This window comes from Lissotriton vulgaris, chromosome 8 (genome assembly GCF_964263255.1).
Source record: "Lissotriton vulgaris chromosome 8, aLisVul1.2, whole genome shotgun sequence".
NCBI classification, from domain to species: domain Eukaryota; kingdom Metazoa; phylum Chordata; class Amphibia; order Caudata; family Salamandridae; genus Lissotriton; species Lissotriton vulgaris.
Window position 1 is genome coordinate 56,382,138 of NC_141696.1, and position 23,073 is coordinate 56,405,210.

Here is a 23,073-nt window from a genome sequence, read left to right on the forward strand (position 1 = left end):
CAGTCACAATAAAAATAACATCATACTAATCATGAAAACAAAACTACTGATATAATAACAATGAATATTAATATTAGTAGCTGTATTAATAATAAACAGATCACCCAGCGACTAGGCACCTGATGTGCCTTCAAGACCCCAACAACATAAAGTGTATTAGCAGAATGTCTCGGGAGACTGGAGACTAAGGACCTGGTTTACAGTACGGTGGGAGGCGTATCCTTTCCACCATACTGGTGGTCCACCTGCCTCCTTTATATCCTTTCCACCGCACTGACAGTACGGCTGCCTCGTTTAGATCCCTTCCACCGTACTGAAGATCCAACTGCCGCATTTAGATCCTTTCCACTGTACTGAAGGTCCGCCTGCCGCATTTATAGCCTTTCCACCGTACTGAAGGGAAGCCAGCCGCATTTATATCCTTTACACGGCACTGAAGGTCCGCCTGCCTCATTTATATCCTTTCCACCGCACTGAATGAATGAATGAATAGGATCTTATAAAGCGCAACTCAGCCCAAGGGCATCAAGGCGCTAACGCGAGTCATCCAACACACAGTCAGCCTTACAGATATGCCTCAGAGAAAAGCCAGGTTTTTAAGACCTTACGGAACAAAGAGAGAGAGGGCTGCCCTGTTAGCTCAGGAGGGAGAGAATTCCACCATCTGGGCGCCACAGTGGAAATCCCTCTACCGCCCCATCTTTCCTTGGCAAACCTAGGGATCACAAGAAAGTTTGTACTAGAGGAACGAAGGGATCTGGTGGGGGTATAAAGATGAACAAGAGACTTGATACCCTCTGGGCCAGTACCATAAAAGGCTCCATAGGACAAACATAGAATTTTAAAGGTGACCCTACCGTGTATCGGAAGCCAGTTTAAGTTCTCACATGCTGCCGAGGCTGAGGCAGATCTAGGAAGATTCAGAACCATCCTCGCAGCAGCATTCTAGACCATTTGAAGACGATGAATAAGACTCTTGTTAATGCCCAGATGGAGGGCATTACAATAGTCCAGTCTGGAGGAGACTAAAGCTAGCGTAGCCTGTTTGCGAGCATCTGGGGAAAGAAAGTGGGAGATCTTTCTAAGGTTCTAATGATCGCACAGCAGGTGGAAACAGTCCTGTTAACCTGACGGTCAAAGGTTCTTGCCATACTGGCCTGGGCGGGGGCATTCCCCAAGTGAGGGCGGCCACCAGTCCCTCGACCAGATTTCCTGATTGCCCCCAAAGATTAATACCTCCGTTTTCTCCCCGTTCAATTTCAGGAAGTTCTGAACCATCCACTGAGAAACAGCTTCCATGCAGCTCCTGAAATTCTGGGCCAAGTCCTTTACTGAATGAGTAGGAGAAATCATTATTAGGGTGTCGTCTGCATAGGACAACGCCTCCAGCCCAAATTATCTCACTACCATAGCAAGGGGGGCCACATAGATGTTAAAAGGTGTAGGGCTCAATGAAGAGTCCTGAGGGACCCCACAATGCACAGGTTTAGGGCCTGAAAGAAACTGACCCAGTTTCACTCTCTGTTCTCTTTCATTAAGGAAGGAAGCAAGAAGACTCAGGCCAGGGCCCGACACCTATCTCCCTAAGACAAGACACCAGTATAGCTGGAGCCAGAGTGTCGAAGGCCACTGTAAGGTCCAACAGGACCAAAAGAGTGGTGTGGCCCTTGTCAACCTGAGAGTGGATATTGTTAACAACTGCAGTAAGAGCAGTTTCAGTACTGTGATGTCTCCTGAAACCATGTTGAGAGCTATCCAAAAGGGCAGAGTCCCTGAGATAGGTGCTAAGGTGGAGATTAAGATAGGACTCCAACATCTTTGCGGGAGCGGGAAGTAGGGAGATGGGGCGAACATTTTTCAGGACACCCTGGTCCAGAGCAGGTTTCTTCACGAGAGGTTTTACAACTGCAGTCTTCCATAGGGAGGGAAAAACTCCCTCCAAAATGGCACGATTCATTACTTTCATAAGAGGTGGAATAGCCACTTCCCGACAGGCTTTCAATACCTTAAGCGGGCAGGAGTCTAAGGGGGCGCCCGACTTAGTATTGTCTAGAAGCTGCGCCATAATCTTGGGAGACAATGATGGAAAAGACTGCTCCCCGGGTAAACTATCGACCCCAGAGGAGGCCGGAAAATTGGAGGGTCCAATACAGGAATTAAGAGATTCAAGGGTGTCATAAATATCCAGGATCTTAGTATGAAAAAAGGCAGATATATTATCGCACAGATCCTGAGATTCCACTATTGAATCTGCTGCCTGAGGAGAAGTTAGAGAATCTATGACCTTAAAGAGATCTCTAGGAGAGTTAAGGGAGGAGGTGACTTTAGAGAAATAGGCACTTTTTTCCTCCTTGATAGCTAGTTTATACTCCTTTAGGCATAGTTTGTGTTGTTCTCTCTCCAAAGGATCAAGATGGACCCGCCAAAGCCTTTCCTGCTTTCGACAGCCTTGTCTCAGCAGTCTGAGTCTATCTGAATACCAAGGGGCCGAGGGCTCTTCCTCGCTGAATAGTGCTGTTTGAGAGGGGCTAGAATATCCATGGCTCCTGAGAGAGCATGCGAGAGTTCCAGAGCAGCTACATTAACATCCAGCGAATCAGCAGACTCCAGCTTATTCAGAAAGGGGAAGAGGACCTCAATATTAATAGATTTAAAATTCCTTCTAAGTTCCTGCTTCTTAGAGTCTGGCAAGGGAAGTATTGCTTCCTGAAAAGACAGGTCTAGCGGTACAGCAAAGTGGTCCAACCATGCTAAAGGGAAAAGACACCCCACCCTCAACCTAGGGTCATTTGAAAATACCCCATGGAGGGTGGGTCCTGCCAGATGGGTAGGGCCTACCACCAACTAGGCCAGACTACAGCAGTCCAAAGTTTCCAGAAGAGCTTGAGTATCTCTACATCCCGTATTTTCCAAATGGAAATTAAAGTCCCCAAGGAGAGTGATATTAGGCCTTTCGATAAAAGGCTCTAGCAGTTTGATAATGTCCTGACTAAAGGAGGATCTGGGGCCTGGTTGCCTATACAGCAGGAGGCCTGAAAATGAATCAGAAGGACGGGAATTAATAGAAAAGTAAAAGGCCTTGAAAGGATCAGAGGGAGTAGAGAGAGACTGGGTGCGGCAGATAAGAGAATCCTTATACAAGATTCCTAGTCCTCCTCCTCGGCGACCAATTCTGTCCATCCTGGACAGCGAGTAGCCGGTAGGAATAGCATCAACCAGGTCAGGGCCTGAGGTGTCCGTGGCCCAGGTTTCAGTATTGAACATCCAAGATGGGTTCTTAGCTGAAACAAAGTCTCTAAAAGAAATATTATTTTTTACTAGCGATCTGGCATTAATAAGAAACCCCTTTTCAACAATCAGGCTAGAGGAGGGTTTAAACACAGTAAGATCAGACAGGGGCTTCTTTACAGGCCCCTTTTTAAAATCACAACTTTGGCATCCACCAGCCATACTAACTAAAAATGCCTCAGGGTCATAGGTATGATGGCAAGGCTTAGTTATGGGCCTAAGTTCTAACAAGATCTTTCTACCATAGCAATGCCTTACTTGGGTGTAGGCGGCTGGTAGGGCAGCCTCCCTGACCCCTGGTGCGGTTGTGGCGCGGACGGGCGCAGACGGGTTTGCCTTTGGCGCGCCTTCGGCGCGCCACAGGTGCGCCCACTGCGTACGTCCGCTACGCAAGGAATATGCCATCTGCATTAAATAGGGAAAGCGCAGAGACGCTAAACCGCCCCCAATCAGGAGATAGCCTGAAATCTGTGCCGGCGCCCTCCACAACAAGTGGGAAAACAGAATAGAAAGGTTAAAAATGAATTATGTTAAAACACAGCGTGATTTCAGATTGCAGAACAGACAGCAAGTGGAGAAGTGTGGCTCACTGGTTAGAGCGGCAGATTCTGAAGCAGAGATCAGGCCTGGGACCAGGGTTCAAGTCCCGACGCGGCAGGGTCTTGGGCTCAATGTCCGCGGACTTGATAATTCTCGCCTTGGCGCCTACTCTAATCATGGGTCCCACGCTGCAACTCTGGGCAATAGCTTGCTTAATCTCCACAACGGCCCCTACAACACTGGGATGCCTGGCTTCACCATGGAGGTGCCCAGAAGAGGCATCTCACAGGGAGAGCCAGGAAGGGTTCCACAGCGTTATACAGCGCCGGGACGCCCCATTGGGGCAGCAGTGCGCTTTACAAAATACACTACAAAAATACGCTACAAGTAAATGCATCAATGACCGCTACCCTCGGAGCATGCCATCTGCATTAAATAGGGAAAGCTCAGAGACGCTAACCCAACTCGTGACTTGGCCCCCAATCAGGAGATAGCCTGAAATCTGTGCCGGCGCCCTCCACAACAAGCGGGAAAACCCGTGGTGGAACGGGGAGCTGGCAGAGGAAGCAACCAGAAGCACAGGTTAAGGTAGGCAAGCAAAAACAGAATTGAAAGGTTAAAAATGAATTATGTTAAAACACAGCGTGATTTTAGATTGCAGAACAGACAGCAAGTAAATGCATCAATTACCGCTACTGAAGGTCCCACCACCTCATTTATATCCTTTCCACCGAACTGAAGGTCCGTCTCCTTCATTTATATCCTTTCCACCGTACTGAAGGTCCGCATGCCTCATTTATATCCTTTCTGCACTGAAGGTCCACATGCCTCATGCATATCCTTTCCACCGTACTGAAGGTCCGCCTGTCTCATTTACATCCTTTCTACTGCACTGAAGGTCCGCCTGACGCATTTAGATCTTTTCCTCTGTACTGAAGTTCCGCCAGCCGCATTTATATCCTTTCCACCGTACTGAAGGTCCGCCTGCCTCATTTATATCCTTTCCACCGTACTGAAGGTCCGCCTGCCTCATTTATATCCTTTCCACCGTACTAAAGGTCCGCCCTCCTCATTTATATCCTTTCCACCATACTGAAGCTCTGCCCGCCTCATTTAGAGTTGGGAGAACCTTTAGTATGTCAGCGACGGAGACTACTCAGGCTCCACCGCTGGCATACGCCTCCAAAGGTCCTTACTCCACTGGGCCGTCTGAGGTGTTGCCATTTGTCTGTCTGCCCTATTTAGAGAGGGCGAGCAAAGACATGTCTCTTCTTTCACTCACTGCCATCCATAACGTGCTGGTAAGTGAAACTACAGACATTTTAAGGACTCCCCTTACCATGAGAGCAAAATCTCCTGGCAAAGAGCAAATCTCGCTTTGGGAATTCTTTTTCAAAATAAAAAAAAAGGGAAAAATATTGAAAGTGTGCTGTATCGATCTTTCATTTTGGCCCACTTTCGATGGACGAGATGGACGCGGGCCGGTGAGCATCTCTAAAAACGGCATATGTTGTACCCTGTGCATACAGTACTCCGCCATGCTGATAAAATATACTCTGTCTGCTGCACTCTAAATCAGGCCCTAAATTCAGCCAATCTGAAGAAGGAACAAATAACTTAAACAATTAAGAAACCAAATAATTGGAAATATGAAAAACTGAAAACAGAAGCCATAACCTGGAAATGCAACTTGGAAACCTAAGCCAAAAAACAGCAGCCACTCAAAAGACCTGAAGAACACTTGAGAAGGGGGTGGCCTGAAGCTGGAGCAAGACAGTCGTCATCTGGAGGAGCACTGGCGTCTCTTGAGTGGGAGGGGTTGGAGGGTGGGACAGAATGGGGCTGTTGCCTCCTTGTGCTCCACTGCCACAGTTGTTGACTGTTGCTATGTGCCAATCTCCCCCAGTGGAGTCAAGTTCAGTGTTGCAGAGTAGATTGGCTTAGAGTGCATTGGCTTTGGAGTAGAGTGGGGTAGCGTGCATAAGCACAGTGTGGTGACATAGACAAATTACCTTTGGAGCCTCTTGTAGATCTTTTAGATCACATTCACTTAGTTCCACTTCTACTCACGACATACAAGCCCCTTCATAAGACCTAGATTCACCACGGCAACCAGAAAAGAACTCCGGCAGAGAGCTCATCTCGAGGGGCCGTCAGGCATTGCAGAGCCTGCCCAACGGGGGGCTGCCCAATGATGAAGCATGACACCCCTCGTGTGCGTGAGGGGTATTGCTCCTTATTGGAGCTATCCCAGTGCTATTACGCACTTTCACTCTAGTGCCTGGACTACACACTTTTTCCTCCTCCCTCTCTTCTTCTTTCCCTCCCCCATAGGAACTGCATACTTCTTTGTTTCGCATGAAATTATACGTACCTCTGTAATTGTGACAGGTATATGGAGGTGTCACCAATAAGTGTACAAACTTAATTACGGCATCTCATCGATTGTCCCCCACCAACAGGAGCATTATACACATATATAAATGGAGAAGATACGTGTTCATTGTCCTGAAGAAAGTGGCTGTGCTTTAGTTTAACTTTGTGTAACATAGAATCACATTTTGACAGAGAATTTATACTCTTGCTGTATGAACTCAAATTAACAACCTGATGACAAATGTGATGGTCTTTTAGAGTCTTTTGCGGTTTGTATATGATTTTGTGTATAGATTTTAGGAATTTGTAATGTCTATCATGATTTATTTTATTGACTGTTTTTATTAAAACTTGTGATTTTTATTAAATTGAAAATAAGTGTTCCTACATGCAGTGTAGTTGTGCTCCCTTGGGTGATATACATGTGTATGTGAGTGGCAGTTCAGTTGGTTCGGAGAAGTGGTTCCTAAGGGAATTATATATTTGACATTTAAGTATTCTTAGTATAAACATTAGTTTTTATGCCTGTACCAGTGATTTGAATGGACACATCCAGAAATGTGATGGTATGCTTATCAAGGTGGTGGGTACATTTAATATGGTCATGAGATTGATTAAGCTTGCTGCTGTTGTTGTCTAACAAATTTCTATCACCTTTCCAAATTATGAAGATATCGTCTATATATGTTTTGTACAAAATTAAGTTTTGGCGCTGTTTCTTCATGGAGTATAAAATCATCTTTGAATTTGGACATAAAGATGTTCGCATTCGATAGAGCTCCTGAGAAACTCATGGAAGTAGCATTACATTGTACATAAAAATTGTTGTTCCATTGAAAGTACCTGTGAAACAATGCAAAATGTAAAAGTTTGCTTTTTTTCCACAGTTACTTTCAATGGAACAACAATTGGCACCAAAACGTAATTTTGAATAAAATATATACAGACGATATCTTCATAATTTGGACCTCAGCCAATGTAGTAGCCACCAGTTTTACCCCGGGATGCTTGCCAACATCGTCACCCACCATCAGCAAACCAGACAGGGTTTTGAAATCCGCACTGATTCTGAGCCACGGCCTCGTAGGAGCATGATGTGGGGCATCCGGCTGTCCTAACACCAGACATGACAGGCATCCTGCAACCGTTCTTTCCACCTGAGCATCCAGGTCAGCCTCATCTTTGTTTTCACTATCCCCTGCTGGCCCAGATGTACAGCCAGCATGAGTAGAGGTACCAAGCAGCACGGAATCATGAATCAGGAGTAGGCTCTTCACCTACTGACAATTATTGCCAGACATTATACATTGCTTGAATTTGAAAGCGCGCACCAGGGAATGGATTAGTCTGCTCTTTCCACATGGGCTATCATTTATTTGTTTCAAGGGCTCTTCTCACATGTTGGGATCATTCATCTGCAAGAAAGGCCTGGCTTGTTTATTCCAGCTTGGTTGGCTTAGGATGGGAGCTGTTAATTTCCAACCAGACATATTCTTCTGTGTCTTTGGCTTGTTCTTGTTCAACACTAGTTGCCACTCTGTAATGACAAGACAAATAACCCACAGGGTAATCGTGTCCTGGAAGGTATACAACTTCAAAAGAGTACTCATGAAGTTGCAACATCCCCTTCTCAATCAGAGGTGGTGTCTTGGATTTTGGCCCCTGTAATAAGGGTATCAGAGGTTTGAGATTGGTGCACAGTCGAAAGGTACTCCCCTAGGGTAGAGGTGGAAATGCAGAAAGTCCCAGAACGTTGCAATTGCCTCCCTATGTGTTTGGGAGTACTTCTGCTCCGTTTCAGTCAGAGCTCAGCTCACATATACAGTTGGCATCCAAAGGTCTATGCATTGTTTTTTGCATCAACAGGGCCCCAAGTCCTGTAGTGCTAATGTCGACAATCAGTACAGTTTGCTTTTACCAATTGCAAAGTACTTCATAGTAGTGTCAGCCAACAGGGCTGCCTTGGCGCTGTTGAATGCTTGTTGTTGACTTTCCTGCTATGTTCACGGGGTACTTGTTTTGATTAGGTATCTCAAAGGTTTCTTTAATCAGAGCAGTCAAGTTCTGTTTAAACTTCTGAAAGACTTCCGCTGCACTAGAAATGCTGAAGTCCAGCTGATGGTTTCGCCATTTGTTTAGATAGATTTGAAGGTATCCTGATTTTAAGTCAATTTTGAAGAACCCTTTAGCTCCATTTACTTTGGTAACAATATCATCAAACGTTTATAGCTTTATTTGGCATCCACATGTCAACATAGATGAGGGCTTGGCGTGGCAAGATGGCTGATCGGTCCTAGAGCGTGTAAGCTCAAACATCCCCAAACCAAATCCATTGGCATCCTGCCGGGAATAAGCCCCACACTGATTATTTTTGGCAATACTAAAAGCGCAACAACGCGGGTGACTTTCCTGGAAGCTACTGACAGTGTATTTAAGGCAGGGAGCAGGCAATGAAGGCACTAGGGTCTGTTCAACAGAGCCGCTGCCATTTTGTAGCAGCAACAGAGAGGCACGACAACAACTGGATCTGGGGCCACAGAGCTGGGAAAGCCTAGACTGGTGGCGGCGCTCCTGATTGAGGAACCTTGCAGCCCTAAAGGAGCTGAAGTCAGGCTGAGAAGAGACAAGAAAACTTGCCTTGCGGCTCCCGGACTGAGGACAGGCGCAGTCCGTGAAGCGAGGAGCGGCTCTCCACAGCTACTCCAGTGATCCAGAGCACTTAAAGGCTGCGGCTGCTGAGGGAAATATGGCGGGGGCTACGCAGAAGGATGCTGAGGCCCCTGCCTAGCTGTACCTCATGGTGAGCGACTGCCTGGGCCTAGAAGAGAGGGCGTTAAAATCGCCCTTACCTGCGGCTTGGCCTTCAACGAAGGCCCTTGTGGGGGAACCAAGAAAACCTCACTATCTAATCTAGAGGCGCTGCTGACAGCTGACAGTCCCAGATCCAGGTATGGATGATTTGGTAAACGCCTGGGCGGCTGGGGATGAAAGGTCACAGGATCAAGCCCCGGGGAAGCGGTAGGGCGTATGCGGGCGAAGGAAGAGTGGCATCACAGAACCTGGGCCAGTGAAATGTGTAGCGTACACCTGCTTGGATGGGAGACAACTAACACTGAAATAGGAACAGACTGAGTGGGAGCTAAGGGTGCCGGCAGGACTGCTGTATTGGACGCATGAGCCCAAAGGAGAGAGGACGGCCCCAGGACCTATTTTGTAAAGCTGGTGCTGATGACTAGGCCCACAGAGTGGGGTGCTCCTTGAGATCTGCAAGCCCCTGGCAGCCCCTTAAAGAGTGCTTCTGAGGCTTAGTTTTGGTGTGAGGAAATAGCCTGCCGGCAACACGTGATGTCCCTGGATAAGACCACCTACTTAACGAGACTGTGGCGCTACTTACCTTTGTGACACAGGACTATTTCAGGTACAACTGGCCCCCTTTGCAGACGGGCAGGCGAGCCCGAAAGCCATGGTTAGAAAGGACTGGAGGGTGCCAGCTGCCATGGTGAAGGACAAAGAGTCAAGGCATGCCCAAGGGCACACTATCACAAAATACACCACACCTCAGGTGCCCATGAAAAAACTACACGACAAACAGAATAGCAGAAGGAGCAACAGCCAAATCACCAGCCGGAGAAGTCCACCCTGGCGGACCTCCTTCTTGCCATCCAGGGCAGCGCTCAGCCCTGGAGGTTAAAACTGAAACAGTATCAATAGATGTAAACTCACAGCGTGCGGATCTGTGGAAAGTGATGGATCAGACCCAGACCATTGAGGCCACAGTAACAGGGCACCAATCTAGGGTGAAGAGGGTTAGATCAAATGCCTCATGAAGGCGTTAGAGGACTGTGCAGAGGATTCAGAAAATTGTTCACGGAACAAGTAGAGGGGAATAATGTTGAATTTTGCTGGAGGACTGGATTAAATGGGAGCTCAATCCACTAGACTTATCAGCTCTTGAGTGAGCACACAGAGCGCTGGCACCACAGCCTCCACCTGGTGCCCCACTGAGGGTCTTGATCACCTGCATCCTGAACTATAAAAACAGGAACAGTATTCTTAGGGCGCTCCGGTCGGCCACAAAGAAGCAATTTGAAGACCAGATGATCACAATTTACCCAGACTATACCCGGAAGGTCCAAGGTCAGAAGAAGTCGTATATGGAGGTGAAACTGAAACACCACGCTATGGGTCTACACTACGTGTTACTTTTTCCTACCCAACTTGAAAGTAATACTAAACAGGAAGAGTTACGTATTTGAAATCCCAGAGTATGTGTGGGCATGGATAGAGAAACAGGACAGAGAAGGAACCTGTCGGCAGAGGCCACCAACCTCACAGACCTCAGAATCTTCATGGAGCGCGGTGCGCAGGCAGAGATGAAGACCTGGCAGACGCATTGGCGGCCACACTCAACAGCCCCAATGGATTACGATTGGAGAGGATAGGACAATGGTGAGAGTCTGAGACTCCTCACCGGAAGACTCTGGCCCCTCCCTGGGTCCCTGATGGTGCCCCGTGGGGGAGCAACGGAACATGCAGAGGTGGTGACTGCTCGAACGATGCAAAGTGAATGTACAACACTGGACATAAACTTAAGGAAACAGCTAATGTGCCCAACTATCATCAAAGTGGAACGATGGGGGGGAAATACAAAGACTGTGAAATTTGATGCCTTTGCCCTGCGCATAACAATGTTTCAACACCACTGGGCGAAGGGCCACCCGCTATGAACCACTGAGGCTAACTCCTGTCAGCAGCAGTGCACCTCTTGACGCCTTCCCTTCTGAGAGACGGGTTACGGACATTACTTGCAGGGAAGGCTAGAGCTCGCTGGGCTAACCCGTTGGACGGTCCCTGCCTCAGCATGTTACAGGAGACAATCCACATGGGAGCAGCAGTTCACAAGATCTGTAAAAAATGGGGGTGTGATGTACGAGGCAACCTACTCTAATTACGCTAGGGGTGTTCTGACATGGATCACAGCCGGGATCCCCTTCATCGCGAAGTCAGTAATTGCGGACCAGGGGGTACAGTACCTGCTAGTGGTTAGGATCCGAAATGGATATGAAACATTTTTAGTTTATACATATGTCCCCAAAGTAGATGACAAGGCATTCTTTCCAGGCCTTATACGGCTTATTGCCGCATATGTACACACAAGGATTATCTGGGGGGGAGACTTTAATTGTGCTCTATACTGGCGGATGATAAGGCATCCTCCCCACCGAGCCCTATGATACACATGGTAGTTACCCTGAAACGGGGAATGGAGGACCTAGAGCTGGTGGATCTGTGGCTTCATCATCACTCAGGGGCGGTATCCTACTAATACTATACAGAGGTACATGGGGAGGCATAGTAGGCTGGATTAGGTACTATGTTATGTTATGTTATGTTATGTTAGCTGTGTTTGTATAGCGCATGGCTGCCCCAGCAATAGGGCGTCCCGGTGCATATTATGGTGTTGAGAAGACGTGGGAATGTTTAAACCCTCCTCATACCTGAACCGATACCTTTTGGTCCATTCCCTGCTCTTGTTGTTCATCATTCCCGGGGGCCCTAGGCCCAGAGTCACATTGTGGCCACTATGTGCCGATATACTGACGGTCGAGGTTTTGAGCAGGACAACGTTTTATAGTCTGTTATTGACATCACACACAGACTGTGGCCACCGTGTCATTGGCTGTCCATGAATATATAGCTCAGATCTCGGTTATGACTTTTCCTGATGTACGGAGGGAATGTCGATGGTGGAGATCAAATTAACCTGCTCTAGGTCGACAATATGGTTTCAGTTGAGTCTTTAGGTGGCTGTGCACCATTGCCAGTCATGCTCAGGTATTTTACTATTGACTTGGGTTTTCCTGGCATCTTTTCCATTATTGATTGTGATAAAATTCACTAATGTCCATACTTTTGGAAAATGGTTTGCTTTGCCACAAGCAGCACAGGTCTAGCCCTTTTCTGGGCATTGGGTCCTTGGTTTTGAAGATTGCCATAGTATTTGCAAGGCTTATCTTGCTTCCTACATAGAGGTTTCTTCAAACTGGCATAGGCCTCTCCACATGAATCATTTGACTCTGTTTTGATGGCTTTAGCCTTTAGGGAAGACTCAATGTGTGCGGCTCAGGCATTTGCAAATTCATGGGCTCTACCATGGGTAAGCAAGGTGTTCAGAGGCATTTTTGCTATCCTCGGAAGGATATCAGAGATCTCATAGATTTGATGAGTGATGCCCTTGAATAGTTTGGGGGTGCAGTTCAGGTCATGAAGCAGATAACAATCGAAAGACTGGATGGCATTTGTTGAGCTGTGCCGCATGGTAAGTGTACTGTCGTGCTGGAGTTATAAATGTTCATGGTCAAATAATTACTGGGCATGAGCTCACTTCAGTGCCATAGGGGTGGATCTAAGGTTGCCCTGGGACCAGATTTTGCAGTTAGGATTGCACAGCTGGGCCTTCTCAAAGGCATCTAACCACAAATCACACTAAGCCCCAGAGCTAGTCAACAGTGGGCTCACATGTACCTTCAACTCATTGGAGTCACTCTTACACCCCCAGATGCAGTTGATTGTAAGCAGCTTCACCACCAAAACCGTGTTGTCACACCCAGGCACAGGGCCTTGTGGACATATGCCACTTAAAAACACCAGTGGGACCACGGTGTTGTCGCTGATTGCCAGGGGGTGCTAACGCATCAGCCTCCAATGGCAACACAATTGCATGAATGCAGCTAAATGTGCTGAATAGAAGCATTTGAGTGTTCCAACGGGTAGCAGGAACCCACATGTGCTAGTAGTGGGAGGCAGCGGCGGGCACATAATTCTACCTCCTTGTCACCTTGTAGTGTATCGGGACCTGTCTTCATAGCCCTAATGGAAAGAAGTAAGACACACACAAAGAGGGTCCATAAATGCCCTGACCCATGCAGGTGTGTGTCTTTTACTAATATTGTGCATTACGACACTAAGGGCTACACTAATAGTGCTGGCGGTGTAGGGAGGTCCTGACTCGTGTCTACTCCAAACGCCCTACAAAGGACACCCCGCTGTGTTAGACTATAAAAGACTGACTCCGCCCTCCTCTGCCCCTTGCTTGCTATTGAGTTTGTAGTTGCAATGCATGGAACAAATGGGAGAAAAAACTCAGTGAGATTTGTTGCAGTGAAAGCACTGTTATTAAGTGTCACTGAGAAGTTTATTCGAGCTCAGCTTTTGGATTTAACCATAAATTTGATAGGACTGTTTTAAATATCTGGACATTTTAGGAACTTGGGTTGCTCGGTGCTCTTCAAGGATATGATATAGTTCATCATATAAATCATTTAGAATTAGGCTGCCCCTAGGTCAGCATTCCATAATAATCGTTGGTTTTGGAGCATAACAGTGAATGAACTCTCATGTATATTTCAAAATGGAAACTGAAGAAGCTTTCCCCTTTTGTTAAGTGTGCTTTCCTGAAAACAGACATAGTTCATGATATGTTCGTGCTTTGACTAAGTATTAAGAAAACACAAGTTCATTATTGTTGCGATGTTACATAGTATTGTGGCAGCATTTGTAATTCTATTTATTTTGTGCTTGTACTGTCAGTTAATTTTTTCATTCCAAAGAAGGAGTTGGGAAGTATATTATCAGATACTATGAATTAATCTACAGGGCAATGAATTGTATTTTTTGCAATAAATTCAATTAGCATTATATTGATTTAAAAATGTTTCTCTCTTTTCCTATTTCTTTTACTACAGTACCCTACCCAGTTACTCTTCTCTCCCACTGAACCATTCTGAGCCTCTGTACCTGTGCTGTACAACGGAGATGGACCTGCTGAGACATGGCGTCAGGAAAGCGCACTGCTGATGGGGAAGTGTTCAGGTCGTGACTGCAGCTTCTGCAGTGTGAGCAAGAGGCTGGGTGACAGTCAGGACCAAAGAGAAAAGTAAAGAGTTCCAGATTATCACTTGGTCCCCATTGAGTGCAACTGTTCTTCAGACCCTACTCCCTTTACCGGGTTATTGAGTAGGCCAACCAAGTGCTACATGTTGCTGCCTTGTTGTTGGGTCCTGTTGACTGTGTAAGGCCTTGTGGAGGCCATCCGGTTCAGCAACAGGCTGATAGTGCACTAGCACTGGTGCATGACGACCAGCAAAGGACAATGAGGGTTGCCCGTTATAAGAGCTGAACCTCTCTGGAGCCAGATGGCCAGCACTTTTTGTATTGTCTTGTAGAATTTGACCAGTGCTTACTACCCCTATGTGAGGCATTGAAGCGCTTACCTACACAGAAAGCAAGCTACACCATGTGGGGTGGGCTGTTGGAAGGGTGTTGTTTTTGTTTGAGCTTGTGTGGGAAGTGTTTTGGTGTATGGCGCGGTTTGACCACCAAGTTGCAGTTAATAGTTATGGGACACAGAGCCTCGAGGTGTGATGAGTAAGGTATGTAAGAGGTGCAGACACATAAATTATAATTGGAATAAAGACTAAGACATTCAGGCAGTTACACAGCCCCAGCCTAGCCATAAGAGCAGCAGGATGCTGTGTGCATGTGCACCAAAAAAGTAGGGTAATCAGAGAAGGCCCAGCAGTCCATACAGCGACATGTGTCAGGCACAGATTCTGTTGAAGGAGTAAATGGGTGCCAAGAAGGCAAGAATGGAAGTTGGTGACATCAGGGGGTTGGAATACTGCCTACGGCTAAACATAAACACCCTATAAACAAAGAAGGTAGTGGAAGAGTAAGCAAGGCTGGAAACCTGAGCAGAAACTTCACAAGGCCTGGATTCTACCTATTCCTGCAAGGCTGAAAGAAGCCAACATTGTGAGCAGGGGTTCATGTCCAATGCACTTCTCAAGCTCCTGAAGGCTACCAAAAGTGGACGAGCACCAATAGGGTGAGCCATAGTCAGATCATGCCAGACTGGGAGGAGTACTACAGTGAGGAATGAAAGTAGTGGCACGTTGTCTTACTTTGTGGGAAAGGGATACCCCTTGTGGACGTTTGATCTGCGAACAGGAGTTACCTTTTGACGCTAATGCTGGGAGTCGGTTGTCCTTTAGTAAGTCATTGCTTTAGTTTTGATCTATGTGGTTGTTTTGGACACATTTGAGTTTATAGATGGCACCTGGGCCAAAGAAACATCATGAAGGCAAGAAAATTGGAGCTTTTTTCTTCCCAAGAAGGGGTAATCATGCGTAAAACTCACTAAGCACAGAATTCCCTGCCCTCTCGCCACCCTCAACACAGGTGTTGTTGGAAAGGCTACAACAAAGAGAAAAACCTACTCCTGGAATCGATGGAAAAGCAGATATGAAGAGTGAAGCTTTGGTGGAACTGGCAACAAGAGTGAAGAGTGTTTATGGGATCGCCTGGACAGTAGAGGAGTGGGTGTTCGAGTCCGCTCCCAGAGGTGTACTACGGACTGGTGACAGAACATAGACCAATGCCGAATTGGGCGGAGCAGGTGTCAAACTACAAGAAAGTGTCACAGTTGTGGGTCATTAGGTTCCCATCAGGCGTTGAAGGCACCGATCTAATTAAGTGTATGTATGTGAATCTAGCTGGAGAAGCAATAGTATGTGGTGAGGGATGCCTCTCAATGTCATGTAGCGAGTGAACTGTCATTGCGTCAAGTCTAGGGTGGCGTCTGCACAAGAATCACAGAGTGCTCCTACAACTATCCTTCAACTGGAGAGTCCGTCAGCCAGGCTCTCCTCTCTGGTAGGATGAAGATAAGAGTGGCAGGACCTGTTTTGTGACGCTAAGATCCTCATAGTTCCAGATATCAGAAATGGCACTGTGAAAAGACGGAAGGAGCTTGCACTGTCACAGAAGGCCTTATTGGACCTAGGTGCGCAGAAAGAGAAATGACTTTCAGCCAAACTGAGAGTCGTCCACGATGGCAACCATAAGCTATTGCTCTCTGGAGCAAACTGCACCCCTCCAAAGCAATGACCAAGAAGAAAGAGGGTTGCTATTTGAGGGGACAGAGGGAGTGTGGTGCCCAAGTAATAATTTACCATGCTGTTACTGATGGCGGATAGGTTCCTTCCCATCAACAACCTGCCTTGCAGGTCAGACAGATATTTGACTGCTGTCTGATCCTTGGTCACACTGGAATGGGGAAGTACACTTCAGCACTTACATAGCCTTATATGTTCTGGTAGAGGTCTTACTTGTATTGTCATTGCCCCCAGTGAATTACCGGTACTATAATTTAGAGATAATGTCACAAAGGAAACTTTGGAGCAAGGAGCAAGACTGTTACATGCTAGAGAACGTGCCAGAGAATGACAAAATATCATTTCTACTTGATAAAGAAAAGAGCTGCACAGATGGAGAATACAACCCACCATCAAAGCAAAACACATCCAACAAGATGGAAACATCAAACCACCTAATCAAGTGGCACACGGAACTATAAATATATTTCAACAGGAAACGCTTACACAGTAAATACCTGCTCCACAGGAAAACCATGTTACAAATACCAGGACATAACATCTAATTGATACAAGACAATCATTCTGATTTTGATGAGAGGGGCAATGGAGATTCTGCCAAAAGGCTGAGGAATTCCAAACTGGGCTACAGTGGTATTTAGTGTTGCCGTAAGAAGTGGAGATAAAAAGGTAGCAAGACCTCTCTGGCTGTGCGTAGACTCCACTACGATCAACAGATCTGTTCATGACCCTTGCATAGATACTCTATTGCTGGTAGTAATAGAGCCCTAGATGACTGGCAGTGAAACTTTTTTACAGCATTCTGAATTGCTACACACTAACAGCCCATTGGAGCACAAGATCATGTATGAAATATAGAAAATATGTAGCCAAAAAACAGACACAGAATATATCTTATTTGCCAACAGAAAGAGAGATAAAAAACCTTCATCAGAACCAATGGGAGACTAAGGGCCTGATTTATATTTTGTCGAACCGGTTAGTCCGTCAAGACGGTGATGGATATCCTGTCTGCCGCAATGTACATTCCCTTATATCCTATTAGATTTTTATTTCGTTTGACGGGATATCTGTCACCGCTGTGACGGAGTAGTCTGTCCAACCAAACATAAATCAAGTCATAAGACAAAATTACCTGACCATGCCTGGCCAAAAACAAACAGAGCAAACAAGGACGTATCCTCACAAACATTTATACCTGAATATCATAACCACACACAGACAGACAGCTGCAAATCCTAAAACATACAAAAACATGTTGAACAAACCCACTGACCACAAATACCCACTTTCACAAAAAAGAGAGAAAAAGATGCTTTATTCTGGGCAAAGTTAAAACAGAGAAATAAAATGTGTAGCAGATATACATAGGAAACAAAGCATGGCACAAATCGACGAGTGACCAGATCTTTGACCGGGACTACCTAAAACATCTAATGGCACAAATGAGGATTTTACAGTGGCCCTCACAAGGAAATTATTTGCCTTTGATATCTACAGATGTACAACTCGATGCCTAGATCTATTTCCAGCTCTATAATTCATGGATTACTTCTCTTCTTGACCACTTTCCCCTTGCTAATTCTTCCTCTTCTAGAGGGCTTAACCCTCAAGAATCTTAGCAAATAGACACTTACTCATGAAGCCTACAAAAGGACTGAAAGTCTAAGGCCAAAGGACTCTTTTGAGGCTGCCACAATCAAATACAACAGAGGGTTAAAACGAATAAATTTGCTATTACATCAGCCTGTACTTACAATTACAGATCCTCAGTACTGTTGCCCCAACAAAATAATACTATGAGTTTTAACTATAGCAGAGAGCTCTCTAAGCTCATCTACATTTAATTATCAGTACCCGATTCCCAATCTCTCAAGAATGATCAGACTGCATTCCCAAAATTAGGAAAATCAGTTCAAGAGTCATTCGGAATACTTTCTCACTTCATTTTCCCATCCTGCTCCTCATTCTCCTCCCGCTCTGCTAGAGGCTATCACTTAGGCCAAACTCTCATTGTATCCGGTTTAGACAGATCCGTGTGCGGTCTAATCACTGAAACTTGCCCTCTCTGCCACAGCTTCTGTTCTCTCTGACATACACAACTCCACTATTTCTGCAGCAATAGTTCCATCCTCCTAGAAGCAAGCTGTATTGTTTCCACTTCTGAAGACTGGTCTCGCTCTTCTCTATGACGCTCTACCACTCCTCTTCCCATTTCTTCTAAAAGTTTGGTGTGTGCAATTAAGTCTGAGCTTACATGAGATCTAGAATTCAAAACAATGCTTGACAAGGCCCAAGCCAGGTACCGCCTCTACCCGAGCCTTAAGTCAGTCTAGTTGCTGCAGTAGACGACCTCCAGGTGATTCTTGATAAGGGTGGCTGCTCTTATTCAGCTTGATTTTTCTCCCACCTTCGACAAAGTCCCTCACCAAATTTGTTGACAATACTTGGTTGCAGTGGATGTGTGGTTGATGAAGTGCCCTATTTTGACTGACCGTGTTCCCGAATGACCTTATCATATGGTTTCCACCCGTGGATTCCAATCTTCCTTCAAGGCACTACCTTGAGAGTCCTCTAAGCAATATTGTAAACGCTTCAATGATAACAGAGATGCTCTGCGACTTGAGTTCCTCATCTACTCTTTTGACTTTTCCATTGTTTGCTACTGGATGATGCACAGTTAATGATCGGACAGGATCTTTCCTCGTCGCTAGATTCAGTTTCAGAACTGTCTTAAAGCTGCTGCTTACCTGAGTTAAGGTAGAAGAACAGCAATAATATTAAGGTTCTTCTGATGGATGCTAGTCCTTCCCTCCGGTCTGACAGCTGGTGATGAGCTTCTACGGGTGTACTTCTTTTACACACACTGTTTTCTGGAATATCTGCATCCTCATGACAGGGCCCCCTTTCCAGCCCCACATAATTGAGTTTTCTCTACTTGCTACCTCTGCCTTAAAACTCATCGACATTTTCCTCTTTTCCCTTCTGACTTTCAAAAAACAGTTGACCAGGAAGTGATTACTTCTAGATTGAACTATCCACACTCCTTGTAACTGGACCTGCCAGGCGTAGTGCTATCCAGCCCCAAGCTACTCAGAACATTGCTGCTAGACTCAGTCCTAATTTATCTTGTGCATCTCTGCACCTCACCATCTCCATGACCTCTACTGTCTCCCAAAAGAAAAAAATAATGTGGTACAAAAGTGTCTGCTTATGTCATCATGTACACAATTGGAGGGCATGCTCTATTTGCGCTCCTGTTTTTCCTGCTATAGACCCCCTCGTGTTCTGAGGTCTGCCTCTTTAAGCTTGTTCAGTGTGCCAACCCTTTGCCAGGTTCCTCTGGGCAGATGATTTTTCTCTTATCCCGTGACAAAGCTTGCATAGACACCCCATGTCCTAGCCTTTTACTGACACTCTGTCCTGCAGATCTCTTTGTACTGTTCTGCTGTTCCTGGATATACCTGCATTTCATCCTGTGCTAAAATATCTTCCAACATAAACAACAAATTAAAAAACACAAAGAATGCACTAGATCCCACAATGCTTGCACACGGGGACGCCCTCCTGCACCAACAGCTAAAACTATCAATCCTCACACTCACAAAGCATGGTTAGTGGTGCACATCCTGGAGACAGTTGATGCAGAGAACCACGTAAACTCTTAAAATGCCACTGCACCTCAGAAGAACACTCAACTGAAACCTCAGGAGGAGTTAGAGGTCAAAAGAAGGGTTTTTTCAGCAAATAGCTACCCTCTTGGATTACACCAACCAGGAATGCAGTCAGAGATTCATATTCAGTGGTGATACCAGCATTTTCCATCTCACCCAAAGAAAGAAAAAAAGCCTCACCCCATAACCAAGGACATAACTTTTATCAGTGCTATGAAACTATGCCACTTGGTCCCTACAGAGAGGTACCAAGACAGCATTGCCATTCCACAACCATCTGCAGCTTTCAAGTAGTAAATAGCACACAGACTTAACTCGAGAGACAGAGGGGCAGGAAGAGTAGGGGGGGGGAGGGGGTGACAGAGACAGAAGCAGAAAGAGAGAGAGGCAGAGAGAGAGAGATAGAGAGCGACTACATGAACAAGCAGTCTAGTCCTCACCAGTTACATATTTGACCACTATGCTCACCTGTAGGATTTTGTGGACAAATGTTGTGATCTCCTCCTGAACAATTGTGAGCAGGTTTTGTTCAATCATGTGGTCCACCAGAAATGCAAGGTTCCCCAGTCTGTTCAGCCAGGACTCAGCCTGGTGCAGCCTCCGTTCCAAAGCTGACTGCTGCGTTTTTTGCAAATAAACAGAATCCTTCAAAACAGCAGGTTTAGAATTTTCCAACTGCTTCTGTAGGATCTCCACCATCTTGAAACTGTCCCTTCGAACCTGCAAATCCAGCATATTTAAAGACTCTTTGCAGCAGAGATTCCTTCCATTGCATGGACTGTACCGTAATACTCAGAGCAACTGAGCACTTACAGAGACAGACAGATACAAGGATAGATAGATAGATAGATAGATAGATAGATAGATAGATAGATAGATAGATAGATAGATAGATAGATAGATAGATAGATAGATAGATAGATAGAGAGCAGACAGATAGATGGATAGACAGATAAAAGGATATACAGATACACAAATATGCAGATACACTGGCAGAAGGCTAGACAGATAGACCGATGAATACATAGATAGATACAGAGACAGATCGTCAGGGACATATAGATAGACAGACAGAACACCAGACAAATAGATAGATGGTTTAAGTCTTAAGAAGTGACATAATCAATTTTTTTCAGGCTGCACAGAGTGCCTTTTGAGGGTGGTGTGATGTTAAAAGCTACATAATTTTGGTGAAGAGTATAATAGCTCAATGAGTAACCAGAACCTTGAATTCTTCAATCTTTACAAATACCATACAGTGCCACCACAACACAATGTTTCAGGAGATTTCTTGCTTTACAAATCTTCAGAGTCTATTTTTCCCAAATATTATATTATTTCTTCTACCTTTATAGTCTATTTACTAATATTAATTTAACACAGCACTATCCTAGCTTAATGGAGAAGCAAGGCTCTATACAGAGAAGGCTTTTATGATAGCACTGGCATCATAAATGTGAAGTTCTGTGTATAAAACACTGCTGTGCATCGAGTGAGGTGGCGTGAATTGTAGAAACAAAAAAGAGATAGAGGGAGGTTTAGTTAAGTACAGTTATTTTAGCAATAATGTGAACCACAAGGGCACAATGAATCAGTCAGAGTTGCACAGTTTTTAGGTTGAGCCTGGAAAGGGCGTTTGTGCTGCTCTGCAAGACATGCAGTATTCAGTATATTCAGTATATGAGCTATCAGGGACTTTAGACCACTTTTGGTTGGTTAGTTGGGCAGCTTTTTAAAGTTACTTTTCTCTCAGCGGACATCATCAATTGATTCCTTTGGTTGGCCAGCTCTGGCCATCTCTTGACTCCTCGCACACCCTCCTCCCCTCCCGTCACATGCAAATGCAGCATCAATCCATGTTGTTATCTAGAAGGGAAATATTTAAGCCCTTTTCTACAGGCCACTTGCCTGTCAAAGAACATCATGGGATCCGAGAGGTAAGATCAAGATTAAACTAGCATTTTCTTTTTTTTTTTTAAATCTTTTTATTATTTTAAAAACAAGGAAAAAGAATAGACATATCTGGTGCCATATATTCAAACATAATAATAAGGTGAGCAGGTACAGAAACAGGATAAACACGGAGCAATAAAACTAAGACGCTTGCTTTTCAATGCAACAGGTCTCACATTACTGAAAGTTTGACCGATTGGCGTTGCAAATAATAATGCAATGCAAATAGCTCAAACCTTCAGTAATGCAAGATCTATTTCACCAAGTGAGTAGGACAAGATCACAACAAAGACCTTTAAGGTCCAGATCAGCATTTTAACCACTGGACAAAATCTCCTCCATAACATTTAATGCAGTATTTTAGTTCACAAAGATCCAGAACTAGACTTTAGCGGACCGTACATCAGGATGGCAGAGGACATAACATCCACCATAAGCTATAAATCTAGAGATCACTATTCGCCCAGCGGAGTGCTCGTACCTTGACAGGAACCACTATCATCGTAGTTCTTGTCAACATACAAAAAGTTTGTTGGACAGCCGCTTTCGGTTTTGAAGGCCATCCACTGAACTTTTACAAACGTTTTGTTTTTCAAAACAAAGTCCCAAAGTGGGAGTTTGTTACTGAAAACAAACAACTAATGGTCCCCACACCCAGGGAGTTTTTTGCTTTAGGGCTATGAGTACTGTAAATTTGTTACCAGTGACATTTTTATATTATTGGACCAAGAAAAGTGTTGTAATATCAGGAAATCAGCACCCGCTTATTGAAATGTTACTGTCTTAAATCAGCGGCCTTATTGCAGCTGTCAAAAAAATGATTATTAATTTGAGAGGAGTTTCCCAAGCTAGCTGAAGAAACACAATCTAGTCAGATCACTGTGAATCTCAGTTTAATCTCTGGGGCCTCATTTATGAGGCTGTGCGTCACTTTTACGTCACCGGTGCGTCACTTTTTGTGACGCACCAGTGGCGTAAAGAAAGCGCCTTGTTGCGCCATATTTACAAAGTGACGCATCTCTCGATGGTGCTCATGCAGACTCCCTTGAGACCTTTCACACCTGCATTCTGGAAATGACGCTCTGGCTAAATCAGAATTCACTACAATTTAACAGTGACAAGACGGAAATATTGCACTGCACGGTAGGAAGAATCCCCAAAAGTCTACCTACAGATTTCTGGCCTCCGGCGCTAGGAAACTCACTAACCCCAGTGAACTCAGTAAGGAACCTCGGAGTCACTTTAAATAACAGTCTGAGCCTAGAGGCTAATGTCAACAAACAGGT

The 23,073-nt window shown here is 45.3% G+C and overlaps 1 protein-coding gene across 1 annotated transcript in view; it reads right to left on the bottom strand.

Annotated features, from left to right (window-relative positions):
• Positions 1-23,073, bottom strand: part of DNHD1 (dynein heavy chain domain 1) — a 682,720-nt gene that overhangs the window by 523,176 nt on the left and 136,471 nt on the right. The window contains exon 8 of the mRNA XM_086933691.1: positions 20,303-20,554. Coding sequence (XP_086789817.1) covers positions 20,303-20,554 — 252 coding nt within the window. The remainder of the gene's footprint in view (positions 1-20,302; positions 20,555-23,073) is intronic.